The sequence below is a fragment of the Podospora anserina genome, chromosome 1, assembly GCF_000226545.1.
Source record: "Podospora anserina S mat+ genomic DNA chromosome 1, supercontig 4".
In the NCBI taxonomy this organism is placed as follows: domain Eukaryota; kingdom Fungi; phylum Ascomycota; class Sordariomycetes; order Sordariales; family Podosporaceae; genus Podospora; species Podospora anserina.
The window spans coordinates 1,622,811-1,636,140 of record NW_001914853.1 but is presented as its reverse complement, the minus strand read 5'-3'; the positions used below and the strand labels follow the sequence as shown (position 1 = coordinate 1,636,140).

The following is a 13,330-nucleotide window of genomic DNA, read 5'->3' as shown; positions in this document are numbered from 1 at the left end:
CCGAATGCCAGCTTGAATACTCCATATCCCATGATTACGTAGTGAGGTAAGCGAAAACGAGAAAAAACAACAACAACCATCGACAGCTATACACACAGCCCGCCCACCCGTCCGTCCATCATCACCCAGAAACCCAGGCCACAGTAACCAACACCACCAACCCCCTATACATCCCACATTGCCCCTATCCAACGCCCCTCTCAACCTTCACACATCATCCCTACTGAATAGTCCCCTGCCTCAGCTCCTCCGAATCAGGCACCACATCCCCAATCGAGTGCGCCCTCTGCCTCAGCCCCTGCTTCTCCCCCACCATCGCCCCCGTCGCCACATTGCCAGTCCCCTTACCCCCAGCAGGAACAGCAGCCTTCTCCTTCTTCGCCGGCTCAAACCTCTTCTTCACCGCAGAAATCATCTTGAAATACCAATACCAGTTCAGCGTGTTCAGCGTCAGATTGCTCGCCACATACGTGACCGCCAACCAAACCGGCACCGGCCCCGCATCCTTGGCAAAATGCATCAAATTCTTGTCCACCCCAGAAGCCTTCTCAAACGCGGCAGCAATGTAACCCGCATCGGGGCCCCTCTGCACAGCCTTCCACATGTCAACATACACAACAGCGGATTGGTACGTTCCCCAGACGAGTCTGCAGCAGAAGAAGACGACCAAAAGCGCGATCCCGTTGTAGAGCTGCGGCTTGGAACCGGTCATGTTCAGCTTGTCAAAGAACCAGTGGATGTTCAGAAACGGGGTGGAGAGCTCGTAGAGGATGAAGATGGAGGAGTAGTAGTTCAGATAGGGGCGCTAGTAGTTTCGTCAGTACACCGCATTACATCAAAACAGGGGGCGAGAGAGAGGGAGCATCAAACGTACGAATCCAAAAGTATAAACCGCCAGCGCGCTCACCGCATGCGCCAGCAGCCCCAACCCAAAAATATCCAGATTCAACAGCGTGATTCCCAAGTCCCAGACGAAATATCCCGCTGCCAGAGCCTGGATCATACCACTTGCTCCAGTGTACCCCCATACTCTCTGCTCCCAGTCGCTGTTGGCCCTCTCCTCGTCATAGTACATCGTCCATAGCGCCAGCCCGTTGATCAGGACTGACTGCACGAGGGAAACGACATGGGCATCCCAGTTGGCCTTTTTGGCGCGGTGGTTCTTGGGGTAGTATTTCGAGAAGAAGGCGTTGGAGATGATGGGGGAGAGGATGGTGTGCACAAAGGTGTAGAAGGCGGCGGCGCCGAGGACTTCGTGGATGTGCAGAGGGAGAGTGGGGAGGTGAAGGGCGTCGGCGTAGGGTTGGATCCAGGCTGAGAGGGCCGGGATCGGGGCGATGGGGAAGGGGTCGCGCATGCTGGGCGGTTGTGTGAAGCAGGCGTTGCTGATGCTATCTAGGTGGGGGCGGTTTTGTCAATGGTGCTTGATGAAGTTATAGGTTTTGTGTCGATCGAAAACTAGGTGTATTCCGTTCGTAGGCACCAACCTCGACAAAGGGTTGGTGGTGGTTGGAAAAGAGAAGGCCAAATCAGGCGGCTGTTGCCGTTCGTTCGGAGAAGCTTCTTGATAAAAAGGTGTGGTGGTTATTGGTCACCAGGCACCCACACACCTCTCTACCTCCAGGCGGATGATGCAGCCTCTACCCTTTTCAACCACCTTCTTCCAGAAACAGTTCGAAGTGTAGTGTCGTCGGGATATCTTTGTTGCACCCACAGTTGCTGTGTGATGTCTCCGTTCCGTTAACAACCAGCCATGTGCCCCGTCGTCATTCGCGTATGGATAACTCGGAAGAGAGCTGTTGCAGCAAACCGTCAGTTGTCGTCGTTCATCAGCCACTCACTATCCACACCCAACCTGTTCTGGACCACTCAAGTCCCTCTGAGGTGCATTTTGTTGGGGATCTGAACCAGTCTTGGCACAGATCAAGCTTCTTATCTTATCAACAGGCCGAGTACCCTCTACCTCTGCTTTGCCTCATCTGTCACACAACTTCAAGTACTCTCTACAAGGTATCCAAGTGCAACCCTCCAGCGGGGTGCCAAAGTAACTTCCACACCAGGTAGCTTTCCGTCCTGTCACGCGGGCACTTGGTGGGTAAACGTCATTCTGAGACTTGGGTCAGATGTCGCTTCTAGCTCAACCAGGTTGGGGCTGAAATGTGGATCTCTTTGACCATGACCTTGCTGGGCCTCCTTCAGGTCAAGATGCCGAGGTTCGTGATGTTCTAAACTTGTGAGAAATTAGAGAAGAGGAAAAAGGAGGTATATGTTGATTATCATATGATCTCTGCCTTGGGTTGAGGTCCCACGACGTGGACAAGATAGGTAGCTGGCACCACCATGCTGAACCGCGCCTTGAAAGAATGTATAAACGGCGTCTCATTCCCAAGATGGTCACACATCCCAAATCACACACTCACTACCCATGGACTTCTCAAAACGGTTCCCAAAGTTTACTAACATATATTTCCCTATCGTCCTCTCAACTGATGCTGCGAAGTCGCCCTAGGTGTACGTACAGTTACCCCTTCTTCTCTGTTGTTTACCCCTTTTCCCACGCACGCTATACTAGAACCAAAATATCTTGCATGGCACAGTACAACAAGCAGTTCTACTCGAAGAAAAACAACGCATTGAATAATAAAAAGCAAAAACTAGATATAGTAAACTCGGTTGCATCGCTTCAGCCCACAACAACCACAGCCAGAGACAACCCACACAACTCAATACAACACAAACAACAGCCCCCTTCTCTTCCAACAACCACCCCTTCTAACCACTCCTCAACCCACCAACTTCCCCCCGTACATCCCCCTGGCCACCCTCTATTCACATTACCACCCATCCCAACCCCCTCACAAACTACAATTAAAACCCAAACGGATTATCCGGTGCTATTAACGCGTCAGCATTTTCATCGCTTCATGGTAATCTAGGTTCAAAAAAACTAAAAAAATAAAAATAAAAAAAAAACTTACTAGCTGCAGCCAAATTCGCCCTCCGTCCGGTAGCCTGCGGCGCCAACTTCTTCGCATCAGGCTGCACCCCAAATCTCACCGGCGGTGGCGGCCCCGTCTTCTGCGGCATCAAAGGCTGCATCGGCGCCGCCAACCCCCCACCCACTGGACTCCCCGTTGTCCCAAACCCAGTCAATCCCGTCATCTGCGGCTGCAGCACACTCATACCCGTCTGCTGAGGCTGCAACGGCATGGGCAGCCCGCCACCAGGAACAAAAGGCTGTTGCTGAACCGGCGGCTGTCCGAACCCACCAACACCAAACCCGGTAGGCTGCATCTGCATCGGCTGCATGGGTGGTGCCATGCCCGTGGGTTGTGACATGAACGGCCCCGCCGGAACAGGCTGGAAACCTGTTGGCTGAGCAGGAATACCCGTCATCATGGGCTGCATCATGGGCTGCATCCCCGTCATTTGAGGCTGCATCTGCTGCTGTTGGGCTTGCATCTGAGCGGCGTATTGCTGCTGCATCCGCTGCTGGCTGATCTCGGCTAGGCTCTGACCCGGGGGCGCGACTTGTGTCTGGAAGCCCGTCATCTGGGGCTGGAGTGGTGGTGGCGCGAATTGACTGGGTTGAGCCGTCTGAGGAGCTGATAGTGGTCGAGACGGAGGAGGAGGAGCGATCAAACCGCCTTGACCCTGGGTATACTGAGGTGCCACAGGTCTAGCACGGGCAATGTTTTGCGGGAGCTGTTGAGTGAGCGGCTGTCCGTTGACAACGGGAGCTTGCAGACCACCAAAAAAGCCAGGGGTCGCGCCGGTAGGCTGTGGAACTTGCGCGGGAGCTGGAACCGGGGCAACTGCGGCGGCGGTGGGAGCAGGCGAGAAGTCCAAAGCAGGAGGAGCTGGTGGAGGCTGAACCTGTTCTGGAACTAATGGCTGAGAGAGCAATGACAGTTCCTGCATCGAGCCCGTGAGCTTGGCCGTACTGGGCGCGGGAGCGGGGGCGGGAGCGGGAGCGGGAGCAGGGGCTGGCGCAGGAGCCGCAACGGGAGCCGGTGCGGGTTCAGGTGCCTTCGCTGCCAGAGCTGGTTCGGGAGTCTTGGAAGGCTTCACATCCCAAGCATCGTCATCGAATCCACCTGCGGGTTTGCTTGGAGCGGCCGTTGCAGCTGCCGGTCCTGTCGCAGTGGTGGGAGACGCCGACTTGGGCTCGGCACCGCTACCGTCCTTCTTAAAGGCATTAGGATCAACAACGTTGTTAGTCTCCACTGGTGGGGCTGGCCGTCCCTTTCTGGTGTTGTTTCGGAGAGCGCCCCCAGGACCCGAGAACAAACCACCACCAGACTCATCATCGCCAACACTACCCTTGCCTCGGGCATACTTCGTATCCAGGTATCGCATAACCTTGATGATATCACCTTCTTTGAATCCCAATTTCCTCAACACCGTAGCATTCACGTCTGGCAGCACGCTCTCATCCATGGAGTCCCTTTCGAACGCTTGACAGTACCGTTCGCAGGACTGAGGTTGAATGTCGCAATCCAGGAAAAACTGGAACCAATCGTAAGTGGACTTCTTTGGCTCAATAGACGCTCCGACCTTGGTCTTGGAAGACGAGGAACGTCCACTGCGAGCATTCTCGGCGGCAGCCTTCTTCTTGAGATCGGAAAGGGGCTTGTCTTCGTCGAGCGAGATGCCGGTGGTCTGCTCGACATATTCCAGATCCGTAATCGACATCTTGGCGATGGGCACCGCGATCCTGACACCGTTCACCTTGTGCAAGTTGAGCTTGCCATCCTTCACCCCGAGGAACTGAGCCTCGACGGTAAAAGACTTTGACCGATCCGTCCACGTCCGCACCTTGGCCGGGTCGGGTTCTTGCAGTAAAGAGGATGGTCAGCGAGCGCTCTTCAAACCCCACAGATCACAAGAAACTTACTCGACTTGACGCTCCCATCCTTCGATTTCGACGAACCCGAGGCTCCGTTCTCGCGTCTGCTGGAGTGCTGTTGTCCCACAGTGTTACCATTTCTGGCCTGAGACAAACTACTACTTCGCTCGGGCAAACGCAATCCAGGGCCTACCTCTGAACTTCTCCCCTCCCTTTCCTTTCTCTCCTCCCGCTTCGCCGCCTTGAGCGCCTCCTTCGTCAATCTCGCCTCCTCCAGCCGGTTCTGCTCGATGGTCGACCGGCCCGCGTTGATACCGGAAGCCGATGTCGGAACCGGAGTGTCGAGCATGCCGGTGACTTCAATGTAGCTGCTCGGAACGACGCCTTCCAACTGGTTCTTAACCCTGCGGACCATCCACCACTCCTCGCTCTTGGTGTCGTCCAAGATGATAACCTCATCACCAATCCCAACCGTAACCTCGTCCTCGCCCTGGGCCAAGAAATCGTACAAAACAACGCCAGTCTTCTGCTGAGGCACCTTGCTCCCCTTGGTGGCCTTGACAATCTCCATCAGTCCCTCAGCACGCACGGCCCCGGCCAGCTCCCCAAGCATCGCAACAATCTCTTCTGCAGTGTCCTTTGCGCCCGCATGAAAGTCGATGCTCTTGCTTGGTTTGACCAGCTCCATAAAGACGTGCTTGCCTTCCCGAGAATAATGCGTCATCAAGTTCGCCGTCCACTCCTGCGATGGGCCGTCCGAAGCATGTTCGGGAGCAATCAAGATAATGCCAGTCCGAAGGTTGATGCCCAGAGTAGTAGGCATCTTCTTCTTCTTGCCCATCACCGAGACCATTTCATTAATGTTATACATGTGAAAGTCACCAGGGGTGAGTGGTGCCGTGTTTGGAGTCTGAGGAACAGAGTCGCTATAGCGGTCGATGCGATCACTGTCACGGAACCCGTGTGTCTTCAGACCGCCCGAAGCAGGCGCCGAGCGGGCAGGCTCCGAGACCTGAGAATCACCACGCGGCCGGGTCGGAAGAGGTGGCGATTTGACCTCTTGTTCTTCTTCTTCTTCAGCAACATGCCGTTGTCCAGATGGCTGGAGGTCCAATGGCGCGGGGGTATGACCTCCCCGAGCAGCCATCATACCCGCAATCATGCTGGCTGGGTTCGGCGCGACAGGAGGCGAAGCCGGGCTGGCCGGCTCCGATGGGGGTCTCGGGGGAAGGGCGGGGCTGGGTGCGGCATCGCTCGGCGTCCTGACGGGAAGCGGAGGCGGAGTTGGGATGGACGGTGCGGCCTCCTCCTGCTTTTGTCCACCAGCCGCAATCTCAATGTAGTTGGCCGGCGCGAACCCGAAATCTCCTTGGTACCCTACCAAAATCCAATCCGGGTCAGTAGTATCGTAAACGTCGAGCTGGGCCTCCTCGGGGAAGGACAGCTCCTCGTCGGTTTGCCTGGTGTATTCATACAGCGCGCGAGCCTTGCTTTCCGGTTTTACCTGGAGCCATTGTACACCTCGTATCAGCGAGACCAAAGAATGGCTAAGTACCCTCCAATGCTCTGACGTGACGTACCTCCTCGATGTAGTTATTCGGGATCAAGCCAACCGGCTCATCCTCATCCTCGGCCGTAGCCTTCTTCTTGGCCTTCCACCAGTCATCATCCGTGCTCTTTTCCAACACATACAGAACGTCGCCCTCGGTGATTGATAGTTCCCCCTCCGCCTGGGGAGTGTAGTCATACAGGGCCTTGTACACCCCAAGGAACCCCATTGCTGCCGCAGTCTTCGTAACTCGAGCTGGATCGATCGTTAAGGGGGGGGGAGCGGGGTGCCGCGCGCTATCGGTCGAGATGGTCAATGGTACGAAGCATTCGGAAAGGGGTTCACGGCGTTGTTGGAAAATGGTTTGTTGTCGTCACAGGCGGCGAAGGGCACTGCGCGCGCGCGGGGAAAGGCTGATGCAACAGTAGATTTCCCTCTGCTGGCTGGTTTTTCCTTGACTGTTGACTGTTGACGTTGGGCTGTAGCCGAAGCCAGTGGACTTGGCGCTTCCAGAGAGAACGCTGGACTGTTGCAACAGGCGGACGAATCGAATGCGAATTGGGAAAGTGGACAAACGTGGGCGTTGCCCCGGAAAGTGGACCGAAAAGGCGCGAGCGTGTGGTCTTTTGCCCACAAATGGCTCGCTCTTCCGCCGGTGGTGGTGCTTCTTCTTCGTCCAAACCTCTCTCCCTCACTCTCTCCCTCTTGTCGTCCTGGGATAATCAAAAAAAAGTCGGATAAGTTGGTTAGGAAAATAATAACATGCAAAAGGAGGTGGTCGAGAGATGATTGAATGAATGGGGACCCAGAAGCTATCGCTCGGCGGACCGGGGGAAATTGGCCGGGCTATTCCCAATATGTTTCAAAGGCTAGGCTGGACAGGAGTTGAAGATGTGCCTGCAAGAAGGCGCAACGTTAAAAACGCAATTCTGTAGATAGATATGCACATGGTCTAGGTTTGTCTAGGACGAGTGGAAGGCCGACGTCTCATAGTAGAATTCAATTAACACATACATGTGCAGGAGTCCGCCCGGGCAGCCTTCTCTTTCCTGTCTCTGTACAACCTGGCAGTCAGCCTTAGGTTACGCACTGTCAGTCCCTGCCTGGCAGCTGGCGTCGATCCTGTCTGCTGAAAGTGGGTGGGGGCATTTAAACGGAGCGCCACGTGCTCTTCCACGGGTCTGGAACCCTTCGGAAAAAGGGGGTAAACGGTCGCCCCTGAACACGGACGATGTAAACACGGTCCAAACATGATGGGACCGTTGCTTTGGAATTCATCAAATTCTCTATCTATCCAGACCTTTCTTAATATTTATCCATATGGTTCCCGAAGCCAAGCTCGAAAATTTCCCTAGTTACCGCGCCCCTCCTTGGAAGCATCTCTCTTAGAAGACACTTTCCGCAGCGCAGCGTCGTCACTCTCATGCATCGAGCTCTGCCTTGTGCTATCCCGCTGCCTCCGCGAAACAACTCCCGGGAAGTATCTCGGCTCATGGCCTGAAATGTGTTCCTCCGAGCCGGAAACCGTCAATGGGGAAGCCGTTACTGGGCTTGAAAAGACCTGGGATTGTGCGCTAACTGCCGGGCTACCGGTCTCAACCCTGGCGGACTTGCCAATAATGTTCGAGCCCTGAACTTGCGAGGCGGGAGATGGCGCATGGCTCTGTTGCTTGGAATCCGCCGTGGCAGTATTCTTGGAGGACATTGCAAGGGACGCCACGCTCTGCGCGGCGGCATCCACAGCAGCCGCATTTTCAGCGATCGATGTGTATCTCTCCACCCTGACAGCAACAGGTCAGTCTTGACACAAACTTTGAGCATCCAAACAAGGCACAAAACTCACATTCTGCGCTCCTCCATTAAAGTGCGGTACCGGAACTCCTCTCTTCTATCAGGTACGTTGGTCTTCACCATGTTGCCCCCAGCACCCGGAATGTTGAAGTTGGGCCCTAACCACTGCTGCTTCACCGAGTACTCGTAGCCGCTCTGCTTGACAGAGTTCTTAGCCAGCTCGCACATATCGACCGGGCTCAGCTTGTAAATCTGCGCCGCGACAGCGTACTCCTCAATCAACGGTTCCTTGGTAAAGGCAAACTGAAGCGGGTCGTCGGTTGACAACGACACGTTCAATCCACGTTTGAAGTACTGGTAGAAGGGGTTCCTTTCGTAGGCCAAGAACAAGGCGTTGTTGCTGAGGGGCGACATGGCGATGCCGATCTGTTCGAGATAGAAAATGTACTGCAGCAAGGGAACCTTCCGGAGAAGCAGTCCGTGACTGATGCTGTGGCAACAGAGGGCAGCGGCAGCAAGATGCTCGCTGTCACCTGCTTCCCCGCAGTGCGGTCGGAGAACAAAGGTGTTGAAGCCCCGCCTCTTGCGCCAGACGTTCAGCGAGGTCATGTTGGCGAACAGATAGTAGATCCAGTAGCTGTAAGGAGGATTCTGCTTGCTATCCCACACCCGAGGGACTGGAAACTTCTTGAATAACCTCCTCTCGACCTTGCTTTCGTCATCGACACTATCGAATCCAATGACTCTTTGCAGGAAGACGTGGAGTTTGGGGTGACTATTTGGGTCTTTTGTGACTTCAAACAGAGGCCGGAAGATATTCACAACCACTTGTTCGAAATTACCCATCAAATCGCTAGCCTTGTACACATCATACAGGCGAGGGATCTGAATGAGCCACCGGACATTGTGAGAGAAGAGCTTGTTGTCAATAACCCAAGCCGCAAGTTTGTCCCACTCGTCAAGCGACCGTCCGTAGATGGAAATGCGCCATTCCACCATCTGGTACTTGCTCGACTCCAAATCGGAGATGACCTCTTTGGTGATCTCAGCCAGGTAACGACCATTGATAAAGTTGTCCGTCTTCAAGAAAATGGTACGCAGTCGAGATTCACCAATAGGGTTGTACTTGAGGTTGAACTTGTCGAACCGGTGGAAGGAGTCCTTGTGGGCGTGCATGTCCAGCGTGTCGATACTCAAATCATAGGCCGTGAGGTTGATACTTTCAAACACCTCCGCCAGTGTCAAATGCTTGCCATCTCTGTACAAAACGATCTCGTCCGGAAACTTCTTCATTTTGCTCTTGATGAACCGCAGCAGATGCTTCTGGTTCATACAAGCAGAGTGGTGAACGTGCGTGTCCACCTTTCTGACGTTGTAAAAGTCACGGTGAGGCACCTTTTTGCTGTCGGCGGTCTCCTGGTACTCGTTCAACAGCTGGTAGAGGTTGAACTTGCCCTCCAGATACTGCAACCGCCGGAAGGCAAAGCTCTTGCTGGGTCCGTCCGATGACACGCTCGAAATCTCGTCGAGATCAAGGTAGTACTCTTTGATGGTAGGCACCTTGATGACAGGCGAATTTGTTTTGCTCGCCTCCTCGGTCTCATACACCTGGTAGACGCCGTTGTCATCAAGTCGGTATGTCATCTCGCTCGGACCCGGGAGGGGTAGCAAGTCATCCATGTCGAAATCCTCGCCAATATCCTGCCCGGGCTTCCGCTTACTCCTATATGGCTTTTGGGGAGTGTCGGGAATATCGAAAGATTGGTCGCTGGAACGCTGCTTATCTTTGTCCATGCTCAGAACCATGCTATTAGCCATGCTGTTGTAGGCGCTGTTCTGAGCCTTTGTGCTCCGGCCAGCCTTGTCTCTCTCCTCGCTCCACGCTGGCTCTGGGGGCGGCGGGTAGATGGGCCAACTAGGCTCATCTTTGGGATTGTCCTCGGGGCCTTGATTAGATAGGCTGATGTATCTGTGACGAATATTCAAAATGTTCTGGATCCTTTGGAATATGGTGCTCAATTCCGCTGTGATCTGAGGGTCCGCGTCCATGTAGGTGCTGCTTCCGATACCCGCAACAGCGCCCGTGTTAAGGAGCATCTGCTGCTGAACCGCTGGGTCGATTTGATTCCCGGGAGCGCCCGCGGCGCTGTTGAGATTGGTGAAGCTACCGCGGCTTGGAAGGCTGCTCAAGCCAAAGTGACTCGGATCGCGCCTCGCTGCGCTGAGGGGAGGCTCATATCCAGATTCGGGCAGGATCGCCGGGTCGAGGTCTGAAAGCCTGATCCCGCTGGCGTTGTGCGCGGGGTTCTGGCCCAGCGCGGTATCGATATTGCCCAAGGTGTTAGACGTCCCCGAAGAAAGCAATGGGCTTCCCTGAGGCGAGAACTGGGTCTGTGTTTGCGTCTGCATGGTGCGGCTGTCCGTCTGGCTTCGCTGGTAGAACAGTTTGGCCTCTGACTGGGTCATTTGGCGTTCGGCAACGAGGTCGAAAAAGGCGGTCTTATGGGGCATGTCTCGGGGAAGCATGCCCTCCTCGAGCTCTGCATCATCCGCCCTGCGGACGTGGCCATCCGAACCAGGACTTTGGGCAAGTGAATCGGGTGCCCCGTGAGAGCGGCCATGTTCGTGTTGTTCGAGCAAACCGTCGGATTCCGTGTCACTCTGCCCGTGCCGGGTGTACTCCTCGTCGTCCGAATCGTTGGTCGGCATTTGTGTTGCCGCAAACCTGGGCGACGTCGAGTTTGACGACGGGTCATGCGAGAATGAGTGTTCTGTTCACTGCATTAACCGGCTGTTCCACGCGCGTAGACAGGTCACACTCAAGTTGACATTTTGAGCGGTGGGCAAACGCAGGATTGACAGAGCCCAGAGCAACAGCGAGGCGTGGTAAGAAGCATTCCTAGGTAGCAAATGTAGAGACAAACTTACGGCACATCGTTGAGGCTGATCGTGGGCAAAAAGGAGGGGTAGAAAGCACAAAAATAATTAGATATCGCACACTCTTGACTGACTTTTGAGTGGCCGTTTTTCCAAATCCAAAACAGCTTCTTGAATGCTCAGCTCCAGCTGTTGGTTGGATAATATATACAGGCGCCCATCAGGACCATTGTCTTGGTTGAGTCACCGCCCCCTCAACGAAGGCCTCTCCCTTCTTGGGCTCTGACACTTTTCACCTATCGTTTTAGCGATAAGGCAAGGCATGACGTACCAGGGCGAGGCGCTAATCGCCTGCCAAGCTCAGCTAAGAAGCTCTTTGTTCTAGCGGCTTAGCAAGCATGCATACCGACCCCAGCCGCCGCGGGAACCCCTGGATTGGAACGTTCAGGGTCCCACTGGGAGAAGGGGGCACGGCGCCTTCCGGGCGGACTCATGCTCACAAGCACCGGCCCGAAACAATGTTGTTTCTCGGTATCAGTCACATGGCATCCAACCAAGAATGCTAAGTGGTCGCTGTTGCGCCCAACTGGGAAGGTGAACAAGTGGAAATCTCGGCCCTATATGGGGCCTACCATGTTTGTATCAGGTAATATCTACAACTGGGGCTTGCTCGCAAAGCAGCTCCTCAAGATTTGGTCGGCGCGGTGCCCCTCCTGCTAGGCGGCTTCCGCTTTCCGTCCAAAGAGTACAGTCCTCCTGCGAAAAATACAATACAGGCTCCTATCAGCGTTCCAAACGCCAGCCGGTTTCCAAAGAGCCATATACTCAACAACAGACTGATCAACTTGCGAATGTTGAGAACAATTGTCACTGTCAGAGCCGAGCTAGCTGCAGCCAAGAGGTTGACGCCCCGAATGCAGGCATACTGCGTCAAGACGTTGAGCGTGAGGTAGAACAGTTGGCTGGGCATGTGTATCTTCTCGACAAGCCGTTGCAGGCTGGGTGAAAAGTTAGGATAGTCCTCCGGCGGGGGGATTGGAAGCGACAGCGGAGGGCTGTTGGCAAGCTTCATGAACTGTCTACTCAAAGACGGCAAGAATGGCAGGAACAAGGGGATCGAGAGAAGATGCGAGTAGAACATGTTCTCCTTCCACTGCGGGCCGTACATGCGGTATGTCTCTTCGGTGTAGAGGCCCATGATAGCAGAGAGGACCTGCGCGACGAACAGGATTGTGAGGCCAGTTACAAAGCTCGTAGTCCCGGCAGATCCACTACTCGTAGTTCCCTACATCACACATTAGCTTCATGTTCATGTCCATAGGACCCCGATAAACCGTCCCGACACACCTTGGTCTGTGAATCAGACCAGGCGGCAGTGATCACTCCCACAGTAAGCAAGAGCACAGCTGTCACCTGGATCCGAGAATATCTCTTGCCGTACAAGCTCCCAGCCAGCATGGTGGTGATGCTGCCTCCAGAGCGCAAGATGATGTGCACCGGTACAGAAATGTCATAGCTAAAGGCGTGGTTGTTGAGAACATTGATGGCGAAGAACAGTACAATGTTGACGAGCCAGCGGCGAATTGGGACTCTGTTGGATTTGAGGTAGAACGGTGGGCGTCTGCTGTCGAGTTGGGAGGGGAGACTGGTGATGGCGACAAAGATGAATTGCACAAAAGTCAACAAGAAACCTGGCCGCAGCGCAACTGTGTTAGTGCCGTCGCCCAATTGCCCATCAGAAAGTGAAACATACCACTGTCAGGTTCCACCTTGATAATTGACTCGAGCGCAAAGACATTGGAGCAGCAGCCGCCAAAAATCAGCGACAGCATAGCTCCAACGGCCAGCCATTGCGGGATGGTCTCGATAAACATGCGCCCTGCGAGCGCCATGGCGCGACTGAAGACCGGACGGTTGTCATCGATGCCATACATCTCGGCCTTCTCGAGGGACGGAGCGGCGTTGATAACGCGGGGCGACGGTGCCGGCAAACTGAAGCCCTTGTCGCCGCGATCTTTGTTGTTCGAAGGCGTTTGCTGCAGTTTATGCGGCGCCGGGCGACGACGGGCGGCCATGGCCAGGGGTTGTGGGCGGCGCGGGGGCCGTTACGACGAGCGCATACAGGTTCGGGAATATTGTTAACGGAGAATAGGGGGCTGACTCGGCCTTGCCCAGCAATGCGGATAGGCTGTAGCGATGCAAGAAGAGACTCTGCTGAAACGGCGGCCCTCGCACAAGTGCACGAGTGCTGGTTTGGATGTTGC

At 54.8% G+C, this 13,330-nt stretch overlaps 4 protein-coding genes across 4 annotated transcripts; all 4 read right to left on the bottom strand.

Moving 5' to 3' along the window:
* Nucleotides 1-220: 220 nt before the first annotated feature.
* On the bottom strand, nt 221-1,357 carry PODANS_1_18810 (uncharacterized protein; the record flags this gene model as incomplete). Its single annotated transcript, XM_001907306.1, has 2 exons — nt 221-805; nt 875-1,357. The coding sequence occupies 2 exons, from the start codon at nt 1,355-1,357 to the stop codon at nt 221-223; spliced, it is 1,068 nt and encodes a 355-aa protein (XP_001907341.1).
* Nucleotides 1,358-2,868: 1,511 nt separating this feature from the next.
* PODANS_1_18800 (uncharacterized protein) lies at nt 2,869-6,627 on the bottom strand (the record flags this gene model as incomplete). The annotated part of the gene is made up of 4 exons (XM_001907305.1): nt 2,869-2,894; nt 2,979-4,835; nt 4,898-6,353; nt 6,430-6,627. 4 exons carry the CDS (start codon nt 6,625-6,627, stop codon nt 2,869-2,871), a joined length of 3,537 nt encoding a protein of 1,178 aa, XP_001907340.1.
* Nucleotides 6,628-8,237: 1,610 nt separating this feature from the next.
* Nucleotides 8,238-10,898, bottom strand: PODANS_1_18790 (uncharacterized protein; the record flags this gene model as incomplete). The annotated part of the gene is made up of 1 exon (XM_001907304.1): nt 8,238-10,898. The coding sequence occupies one exon, from the start codon at nt 10,896-10,898 to the stop codon at nt 8,238-8,240; it is 2,661 nt and encodes an 886-aa protein (XP_001907339.1).
* An 853-nt stretch (nt 10,899-11,751) lies between these two features.
* Nucleotides 11,752-13,141, bottom strand: PODANS_1_18780 (uncharacterized protein; the record flags this gene model as incomplete). Its single annotated transcript, XM_001907303.1, has 3 exons — nt 11,752-12,351; nt 12,414-12,757; nt 12,820-13,141. The coding sequence occupies 3 exons, from the start codon at nt 13,139-13,141 to the stop codon at nt 11,752-11,754; spliced, it is 1,266 nt and encodes a 421-aa protein (XP_001907338.1).
* Nucleotides 13,142-13,330: the final 189 nt, after the last annotated feature.